We start from the raw sequence: 11030 nt of genomic DNA, 5'->3' as shown, positions 1-11030 counted from the left end.
TAGAAGTTCTCTTGTTTTTTTTCTGTTAGTAAAGTTGTATTAAATGAATGACATATCATGCGTTATATTCGAATATATATATTGTATATATAGCGAAACTAGTTAAGAATAAAACTCGGAATAAGATTCCAATCTTTCCTCTTCCCACCCACTTCAACTTGTCAGAATGTTTCAACATATATATGTATAAATGTATATATGATTTCTTTATACAAGGATAGAAAAAACATTGCGTATTTAGGTTTTCATCTTTTATGATATACACATGAGATATACAAACATGTCTAAACCTAAGTATAGGATACAAAGCGTGCATAGAAGCACGGAGGCAGTGAAGGCTTACTTGAAGTGCCAAGTTCAACTAACATGTTTTATTCTGGCTGTCTTCAAACGACTTGATTCAGCAGAGGGAGCTTCCCCTATTGCGCTCATATGAATCTCGGCAGAGAAGTTCTGCGGATACACATCTCTACTGATGTCATGTAAAGACAAAGCCGTCCATTAGTTCTCTCGTTCAACTGGCTCCACCCACCTGCGAGATTATAGCTCTCTGATTGGCTGATTGAGAGTTCGCCCCATGAAGTCATGCGCCGTTGGGGCACATATTTTTGGTCCATAGTGAGTTTTGTCCCTGGACCAAAACTGGTCAAAATTAGATAGAAAATACAATTTAGAAAACAAGACTCGCTAATAAACACTTCCATAGCTTAGTGTTTTCCCATCATCCTGTTGTTTTTTGTTCATAGTATATATATATATATATATATATATATATATATATATATATTTATATATATATATATATATATATATAGTTGTGTATGTATGTGTATATTGCTAAATAAATTCTCTGTCGTCAATTATCTGCAAAGTATTTCAGAAGGTTCAACTAGTTAACACCATCGACTCCAATACAGAACTTTACAGATTCTTTCTGGATAACGCCTTACGATGTTATTCAACTGATGGTGATAGGGACAAGAGGGGATTGTCAATTAGATAATAATATATGATATCACTAGACTGAGAAGATTACGGTGAGGTTCTGTGTGTGTGTGTGTGTGTGTGTGTGTGTGTGTGTGTGTGTGTGTGTGTGTGTGTGTGTGTGTGTGTGTGTGTGTGTGTGTGAGTGAGTGTGTGTGTGCATAATGGCTGAAGTGTTTGTTTCGCCTCGTGTTTACGTAATGAGCCTCGTAATCAAGGCCTCATTAGAGCTTAGCCCGAGGTTGCTACGTAAACAGATTTCGACTGATGCCAGCGATGGGACCCTTACAGAACACGTGGCCCACCACGAGCGGCACGCTGTGTCAAAAAAGAAAAAGCTGTTAGACCTTCCACAGTCCTGTGCGTCGAGCGAGGTTGAATCGTTCCGGCTTATAACACGTTAGGATATAAGCTATTTGACCCAGTTAAGCCTGAACGGGCCTTTAGGTTTTGATCCCAAGACTTACCGAGTCATGGTATGTGTGACCTGTGATTCGTGAATAGCAGAGACGAGGTCAAGTCAGCGGGAGGTCACAGCAACGCAGATCGGCAGATCAGGGTATTAAAGAAAAGCATATTTAGGATATTCAACTGTGGTATCCCCGATGCGGACACTCCTCCACCTTTTCCTCCCTCCCCACCAAAAAGAAAGAAAAATAAAGTAAATAGGGCTGGAGTATAAAAAATTTGGGTCAAAAATAGTCACCACCAGAAGTCACGAAACATCCAACGAATCCCAACATGCAATCAAATCTTTACAATGATGTTGGTTTATGAGAGGCCTGACAACAGTTGACGATGGCTTTCTCGAGAACTGTGTATCTACAGAAAAAAAACTGTGCTCATGACGTCACTGTGTAAACAAAATGTAGTTTGAAGAACAAAGATGCATACGACAGGATGACACATTTGTATGTATGCGTGTTTTACGTGTGTGCATGTTCATGTGTATGTGTGTACTGTATGTATGTACTTCTACTAGCAATAACCGTCTTTGTAAGCTCATTTTGTTCAAGCGCAAAGTTCATTTGAGAGAAAAAAGATTATATATATATATATATATATATATATATATATATATATATATATATATATATATATATATATATATATATATATGCATATACAGTTTCACACGGAACGTTTTTTCAGCGTTCTCTTGAGCGAACCAAACTTGTCACAAAAGGACGCCGTGGCCCTCGGTAGGTCCGGCATGGAGCCCCGACTGAGGAAGTTCCCGAGCGCCCTGCCCACGCCAAAGACAGAGAACTTTCTTTGTCTTCCTGCAGCAGGAAGGCCTCCACCTCGACCTCCGTCGAGGGTGAAGCACCCACCGTTGGCCTCGGGGGTTCTGGGGGCTTCCACTCCGGTAACCCCTCCGGCGTCGCTCCCGCAGCTACTCTTTGGGGATGATGTCGTACTCCCGAGGGCAAAGGTGCTGAGGTGGCTGTGCGACGAGCGGTTGTTCTTGTCGTTCTTCGAGAAGGAGAAGTCGGAGTAGTTGTCTCCGGCTCGGGGAAGGACGTAGCAAGACTCGGACTGTATCAGCCTCTTTGTTCTCGAGAAGTCGAAGGTGTGGCTCTTCAATTTGGCCTTGTTCCTTGTCGTGGGGGACAACGACCCGAGTTCGGTCTTCCCGCTCGAAGTCCCGGACGATGGAGTGTCGGGTGCGGCGCTCTGGGTCTTCGTCAGGACAGGCTTCGGCTTGCTGATTGTCACGACTTCGACGCGTCCGCTACTTCGGAAGCTCCCCGCCCGAAGGACGCAAGGACACTGCAGTCTTCTTCCCCTGTAGTCCTCGACACTTCCCGAGTTTTCTTCTTCATCTCGTGCCCTGTTCTCGTGAACGAAGGAATGCCCCTGGAGGAGAGGCGAAGACATTAAGGAAGACGTTGGGGAGAGGGGGGAATGGCCGGGGGGAGCCATCACAGGAGGCCGGGGTGGTGGTAAATGCAAGCTGAGGGCCCCTCTGCTCGTCGTCGAGGCTTCCGCCAGGGCACTTTTGCAGTTCTCGCAGCTGTCGCATTTGTCGAAGTCCACGACCGGTGAGCTCAGCGACCTGCTGACGATCGCTTTCGCAGGCTCTTTCTTGTTGCTGCCCTCAGCTTCAAGAGATTCCTTCTCCGAACTTACTGAAGGTTCTCCTACTCTTCGGGTCGAGGGAGACTCTTTCTTACCGAACTCGTCGCAGCGGACTATTGATGGGATGTCTTTGCTGTAAAGGACCTGTCTAGGTTCGGGGGAGGCTATGCCACAGCCAACGCCGCAGTCAGAACCTGAGCACTTATGTGTGACGTCATTCCCAGGTCTGACGTCATTTCCAGGTTTCTTGGTGCAGATTCTGGTGGGACTGTGCAGTTTATTGTAGAAGTTACAGTTACTATAGTTATCATCGCTTTTACTACCGTCTTTAGTATCTGCATCCTTCAACCTAGTGCTGTCCTCACCGCCATTAGCGCCGTGAATTTCCCCGTCGCTCAGAACGCCACGTTCGTTGGTGCCACTACCTCCACTGTGCCTTCCGTGGACACCGTCGCGACCAGCACTAACACAACCACTGTAAACACCGCTGGGGTTAGGGCCGCAGGCAACACCATTAGAGTTTTCAACACCACATAACCTCGGCGGGTCTCCTGGTGCTGCCGTCAGTTTTCTACATCCGGCGGTGAAGTTCGGAGACGGAGGAGTCACCAAACTCCCACGCACTTGGGGAAAGGAAGGGGACACCAATGGGGGCGGGGAAGAGGAGGACGAGGAACAGGGGGAGCTGGAGGAGGAGGAGTAGGAAGGAGACCTTTGCGGGTTACTACCTGAGTGACACGGAGACAACGAAGAATTTGAAGGAGACAGGACCCCTGAGGAAGAACTCGAAGTTGGGGAGAAAGAGGAAGAGGATCCTTGAGCGTTGGCTCCCGGGCGACACAATGTCATCGAGGAACTGAAGATTGTCGAGGAGAGCGAAAACCTTTGCGGATTCATTTCTGAATAACATAAACTCCCCGAAGTGGAGCCCGAACTCGGTTGCGAAACCCCTTGCGGGTTGCCACCTCCCGAGTGACATAGAACCCCCGAAGAGGAGGAGGTGCAGCTCGAGCTCTGTGGCGGGACCCCCTGCGTGTTGCCACCTCCCGAGTGACACAGGAGCCCCGAAGAAGAGTTCGAACTCGGCGGAGAAACTCCTGAAGGCGAGTGGTTCGTGACGTGGCTTGACCAGCACCGGAGGAACGGGTAATGGCTGTGGCAGTGGAAGTGGTGGCAGTAGTGGACGCCGGGGCAGACGCTACATCGGGCGTCGTCGGCGCGAGAGACGAGGTCGTGGAGGATCGGAGTGATGGAGGCGGAGTTCTCGGCGGCGGAGACCTCGGCGAAGGAGCATCCGAGGTCGAGAGCCAGCTTCTCACCTTCCTCTGGAGTCACCTGGAAGACAAAAAATACATAGAAAAATACATAGAAAAGTACAAATGAAAATACAAATGAATAGAAAAAAAATTAATAATAGAATGATAATAATGATAATAATAATAATAATAATAATAATAATAAAAATAATAATAATAAAAATAATAATAATAAAAATAATAATAATAATAATAATAATAAAAACAATAACAATAACAATAACAATAACAACAATAACAATAACAGTGATAATGATGATGATGATGATGATGAAATGAATAAATAGAAATAAGATGAATAAATAGATATATAGAAATAAGATAATTAAATAGATAAATGAAAATAGAAAAATTAGAGAGATAAATATAAAATAAAATAAATAGATAAATAATTAGGTCGATGAATAAACTTACAGGGAAATGGCTGCAAGTCATTACTAGATCTACACCAGAAGGCGCTTAGCGACGACTTAAGATGTCACAAAGATCGTGACAGCCGTTAGGTTCGAACATGGTACCACGTTGTGCGAGTTAAGATCCAAATCAATCTATCACTGTGACAAAAAATAAGAATGAAAATATCACGCGTGTATTGCAGAAATTATGTCTGAAGAAATCATGAAAGATTTTTGTACTTCCGCATCCAAAGAAGAGCGGTTAGAAAACTAGAGACGAAAAAAATAAACGCTTCGCAAAGAGAGAAAGAAGAAGAAAAAAGATAAAAAGAGAGAAAGAGAGAAACTATCTTTGGTCTTGGGTAATACTCACCCCACAACCAATTCAACAGCCTACAGCAACTCACCCCACTCCATTCCACTCCACTCCACTCCACTCCACTCCACTCACCATCCCCCATCCGAACCCAGTCCAAAGACGTGACACCATTGACACCCGAAAACAAAAGCTCATGACACCCCCTCCACTTTTCCACGTTCTTTCGAAATTTGGTCGAAGAATCAGATTTTTGTTTTTCACAAAACCAGGCAGCGTGTTCTTATGTATATGTATAGAAAGTGTTCGCTTCCCCGCCAAAGAAACCTATATTGGGCAGGGAGGTCTCAGGGCCGGGGTACTTGTGGCATTAACGCAGAAGAACATTGTCTTTTGTCGCTGGTTAATCCCAAATGTAGGGGAAAAAATCACCACCCCAATCACTGCCGCCACCAACACCACCATTACCACCACCACCAACACTCCCACCACTACCACCACTACTACTATCACAGCCACCGCGACCACTACCAACACTATGCCCCACCCCACCATCCTCCCGTGTACTACGATTATGCAGGAAATGCGTAATGGATGTCGCTGTAGTGGAGTGACGTCATGTAATTCCTAACTTGTGTCTTCCCCCAAAAACTCACTATCCGGAGCCGGAGGGGAAAGAGGAGGAGGAGGAGGAGGAGGGAGGGAGGGGAGGAGGATGGGGAGGAGGAGTGAGAGGAAAAGGAACTGAAGAGAAAGGGAAGACGGGGAGGGAGAAAAGGAATAGAAGAAGAAACTGAGAAAATGGAAGAGGAGAATGGTGTGTGTGTGTGTGTGTGTGTGTGTGTGTGTGTGTGTGTGTGTGTGTGTGTGTGTGTGTGTGTGTGTGTGTGTGTGTGTGTGTGTGTTTGTGTGTTTTCGCGACCGCACACACATGCATAAGGAAATGGAGACGAAGAGTACAAAGAGGCATATTAATTACGAAACGTTTTTAGATAAAAACAAATGCATAGACACACTACACACACACACACTTACACTAACACACACACACACACACACACACACACACACACACACACACACACACACAGAATTATGAATGGATGAAAGTCCTTGATAGAGTTGATTTACTAAAGTGAGATAAAAGAAAAACCAAAGGACATGGAAAAATTAAAAAGGATAGTTACAGAAGAAATCTGAAAAAAAGCTTCCCACACAGAGTGGTAGATATCTGGAACAAATTGAATGAAGAAACAGTGAGTGCAAAAATTATACAAGAATGTAAGATCAAAACTGGATGCTGAAAGATACAAAAACGGGTCACTACGAGCATAGCTCTCTTCCCGTAAAATATAACTCGGTAAATACACACACGGAAGTGTCGGTCAAGAGCCGGCCGTGACAATAGAGTTCTCGTTCGCCATTCGCTCCAAAGCAAAAGCAAACACGCAAACACACAAACACTCGACTCGACGCGACTTAACTCGGCGTGGGGTGGAGGGGTGAGGGTGTGCTGACGCTAATGACTTCGGTGTGATCTGGGATGATGTCGAAGTCACTCAAGAACAGATCATCCCAAGTGACTGTGCCCTCATATCTATCATTTCCGTGTGTGCGTGTTTGTATGTGTGTGTGTATGTGTACGTGTGTGTGCGTATTTACCTAGATCTATCTTACGGGAAGGAGAGCTACGCTCGTGGTGTCCCGTCTCTGTATCTCACAGTATCTAAATTGTGTGTGTGTGTGTGTGTGTGTGTGTGTGTGTGTGTGTGTGTGTGTGTGTGTGTGTGTGTGTGTGTGTGTGTGTGTGCGTGCGTGCGTGCGTGCAATCGCTTATTTGAGTATAACAGGAATTAATGTTGTTCTATCTCTAGTATTTATTATGATTATCTAATTAATTATCTATCTACTCTTTCTGATTACTTAATCATTTTAATATTTGTCTATTTGAAACACAAAGGCAAAAGCCGACAAGACTGTGAGAATCAACACCGTGTGAGATCGAAACCTTTATTGGTACGACGTTTCGCTTGTTACAGCTTTTTCAAGTACAGACATATGACATAATTATGTACTCAGAGTGTTTGCCATATATCTGTACTTGAAAAAGCTGTAACAAGCGAAACGTCGTACCAATAAAGGTTTCGATCTCATACGGTGTTGATTCTCACACTTATTTATTTATTTTCTTAACTATTTGATTACTCATCTGTTTGTCTGCATAACATGTTTTTTTACTTTTGAAATTCTCTGAATACAGATCATGCTTTCATCGGCAAAATGCTTAGCGTGTGTGTGTACGTGTGTATACATGTTTGTGTTGGTACATTTGTGTGTATGTACGCTATGCAGATAAGCGTGCCCGTACACGTGTATGCGTTGCTGAGGTCATCACTCATAACTCTTAACTTGTGTTTTAAAAGAAGTAAACACCACGAGTGGACTACGCACGGACACCCCGAAGGCCTGTTTGTCTTCCTGGATACTTGGCATCCGGAGAACGAGACAAAAGTTTGTGAGAGTTTGGAAACCTCTTACGTAAATCATCTCCCATCCATCTCCGGTGATTGTCCCACAGTCAGCGCCCCTCCACCTCCCGGAAATGTTGCCATGTCGACATAGAACAAGTTACGTGACGACAACGACGCCAAGAAATCGTGACGTCAAGTCGCTTGTGTTTTGATTGGTGGAGAAGGACTGTACTTTTACAATCTTTCTCTCTCCTTAGCAATCACCTCCGACCTCAAAGTAGAATTCTATTAACTTAATTAGATATATAAAGGAAAACCACCTGTAGGTCTTGTTGGTAATTAATTCGAGAAGCCAGATAAGCATAACTAGAAGTTCAGGTGAAATTCTATATTCTCATTGTTGTCCGTGTTCGTAGGGGATCTCGAAAGACCGAAGTCGCGAAGCTTCCTCAGTTTTCCTATTAGTACTTCGTTTGCTAACGTGTCCTTTTGGCACGCCTCATGATGATTTTGACCGTCTGGGGAGGTCCATTGAGTGTCTCCTCGTTTGCGTAAAAATTGTATCTTCTTCTTCTTCTTCTTCTTCTTCTTCTTCTTCTTCTTCTTCTTCTTCTTCTTCTTCTTCTTCTTCTTCTTCTTCTTCTTCTTCTTCTTCTTCCTCTTCTTCTTCTTCTCCCCCCCCTCCTCCTCCTTCTTCTTCTTCTTCTTCTTCTTCTTCTTCTTCTTCTTCTTCTTCTTCTTCTTCTTCTTCTTCTTCTTCTTCTTCTTCTTCTTCTTCTTCTTCTTCTTCTTCTTCTTCCTTCTTCCTTCTTTCTTCTTCTTCTTCTTCTTCTTCTTCTTCTTCTTCTTCTTCTTCTTCTTCTTCTTCTTCTTCTTCTTCTTCTTCTTCTTCTTCTTCTTCTTCTTCTTCTTCTTCTTCTTCTTCTTCTTCTTCTTCTTCTTCTTCTTCTTCTTCTTCTTCTTCTTCTTCTTCTTCTTCTTCTTCTTCTTCTTCTTCTTCTTCTTCTTCTTCTTCTTCTTCTTCTTCTTCTTCTTCTTCTTCTTCTTTTGTCCATTGTAAGGTCAATTAAGTCCAGCCTTCGTTGCAACAGTGTGCGTAACTATTCTCACCTTGTACCTTAGTTGAAGACAAATGCAGATAAATAGATACACAAATGAATGTATAAGTAAACAGGTGGACAAATGAAATAAATAGATATATAAATAAATAGATAGAGAAATGGATTAATATAGAGATAAATGAATAAATAGATATATAGATAAATAAATAGATTTATAAACAAATAGGTAAATGAATATATACATAAATAGATAAATAAGTAAATGAGTAAATAGATAAACTATGAAGTAGGTAAATATATAAACGAATAAATAAAATAGATGAATAAACAAATGAACAATAAACAAACAAATAAGTAGATAAGCAAATACATGCATATACCAAGGCTTTTTCCCCCTTACAAGGGAGGTAGCCAAAAAGGAAAAAGTCATCAAATCATTTCTACCCATTCCAACCCTGAATACACTCCACACCTCTCATCTTAGCATCTCCTGGATGACGGGTCATCCCTGCACCTTGTCCACTGCCCTGGGTCAGAAGTAGTGTCGTAAGACAAAGCATATCCACAGCAAGGCCGCCTCATTAAATCGGCGACCCTCCCTCTCCGTCCCCCCATGCATAAAAGGAGAAGACGGGGAGAAATCCCCTCGGGCTGCGTCAAATTTTGCTCACACATACTACCTCACCCCCCATTCCACCCGCCCATTCCACCCCATGCATCACAACATCATCCATATACAACCATTCTCCATTCACCCCTGTCTTCTGTCCTCTCCCGTCCTTCCTCAACAGACATTCCCCTCTTCCCCAAAGCCCCCTTCACCCCATCCATCCACCTCATCCTAGGACGTCCCCTCATGTTCACTCCCTCCACATATGCCTTCCATACCTCTTTTACTAGTCTTTCTTCACTCATTCTTTCCATGTGTCCAAACCATCCTAATACTCTTTCATCAACCCTATCTCCCAACTCCAAGCAAATAAATGAATAAATACAAAGGCGTGATTTATAAAGGAAGGTGCCTTGCTGATGACAAACCCTCCACATTTGCCCCGTGTGCTCGGATAGCCAGGGCAAATGTCAGTCACTCGATGCCTCTGGGGATCAAACTCGGGCCTTCGTAATGGTGTAGCAAGCTCGGAGCCCAACGCGTATTCTGTTCAAGAGGTTCTATCTTTATGGACAATGGCAAGAGGAGAGATTTAAGAAGAACACTAGAAAGGAGGGAAGGGAGAAATTAAAAATTAACAGGATTCTTCTTTGAGTGGAAGTCTATAAAAATGAAAAAATGTTTTGGGACTCTGGTTAGTAGACGTGGCACCGAAATCCTCCCCTGTCACGTCATAAGTCACGCAAGAGGTGTCAGGTTCTTGACATTTGCCACTGACCCCAGTGTGTGTGTGTGTGTGTGTGTGTGTGTGTGTGTGTGTGTGTGTGTGTGTGTGTAGGTGTGTGTGAGTTAGCGCCTAATTATTCTATGATTTCTCTCATTTATTGAGAGGGGCGGGGAACTGAATGCTAATAAGTCTCCCACTCCACTCCCCCATTCATTTCCTCCCATCCCTTCTCCCTGCCCCTCTCCCTGCCCATCCCCTTTACCCTTATCCTCTCCCTATATCTCCCACCTCTACTCTCCCTCTTTCCTTCATTCCCATCTCCTTTGCTTTCCCCACCCCCTTTCCCTACCCATCCGCTTTCTCCTTACCCTTTCCCCTCACCTTCCTCGTTTCCCTTCCTCCCCTCTCTCTAACTCCCATCTGTACTACCTTCTCTCTTCCCCACTCGACAGGCAATTTTCTAAAAAATAAAATAAAATAAAATAAAGGATATATATGAGGAGAAAGTAAGCAGTCCATCTTGTGCCTAATTACTTCGCTTTGCTGATAATGTTATACAAGTTGAAACTTTTCACTTTAATTTCGCGGAAGTTCAGCATGGGTAAAACGTCACATTATCTGCCAAAATAACGATTCTGTCAAAATGCCGACAGCACGAGGAAATTCAAAACTTTGGAAAATTAGGAAGAGCTTTATTCAATGAAATCTAATAATTGCAGATCACCCATCTGGCATTATCGAGCTTGAATGGAGCGGGAGTTTCGTTTATCCTTGTTTCTTTGTTTCCTTCCAACTAAATGGCTCACGTGACCAACAGCCGATATTCGAATCGCCAAAAAACAAACCCGTCGAAATGAATCGCGGATATTAGATCCACATAAAAGGATCGCGGAAATTAGATCCGTCGAAATATGAACTTGGACCTTATGTGATATTTTCTGACACAAAAAGAGAGAGGGAGAGAGAGAGAGAGAGAGAGAGAATGAAACGTTAGTGTTCGAGTTCTCTGATGATTTGGTTCGAAGAATCGAACCCATTCCATAAGGCTTTGAATAATATTTTGGTTTC

At 43.5% G+C, this 11030-nt stretch overlaps 1 protein-coding gene across 1 annotated transcript in view; it reads right to left on the bottom strand.

Annotated features, from left to right (window-relative positions):
• Positions 1 to 824: 824 nt before the first annotated feature.
• Positions 825 to 11030, bottom strand: part of LOC143017420 (uncharacterized) — a 49143-nt gene continuing 38937 nt past the window's right edge. The window contains exon 5 of the mRNA XM_076172137.1: positions 825 to 4401. Within this exon, the coding sequence (XP_076028252.1) occupies positions 2116 to 4401 (2286 nt within the window). The 3' untranslated portion in view covers positions 825 to 2115. The remainder of the gene's footprint in view (positions 4402 to 11030) is intronic.

This window comes from Oratosquilla oratoria, chromosome 32 (genome assembly GCF_046742065.1).
Source record: "Oratosquilla oratoria isolate Oo_2021 chromosome 32, ASM4674206v1, whole genome shotgun sequence".
Taxonomy (NCBI): Eukaryota; Metazoa; Arthropoda; class Malacostraca; order Stomatopoda; family Squillidae; genus Oratosquilla; species Oratosquilla oratoria.
This window is presented reverse-complemented; position numbering and strand designations above follow the sequence as displayed.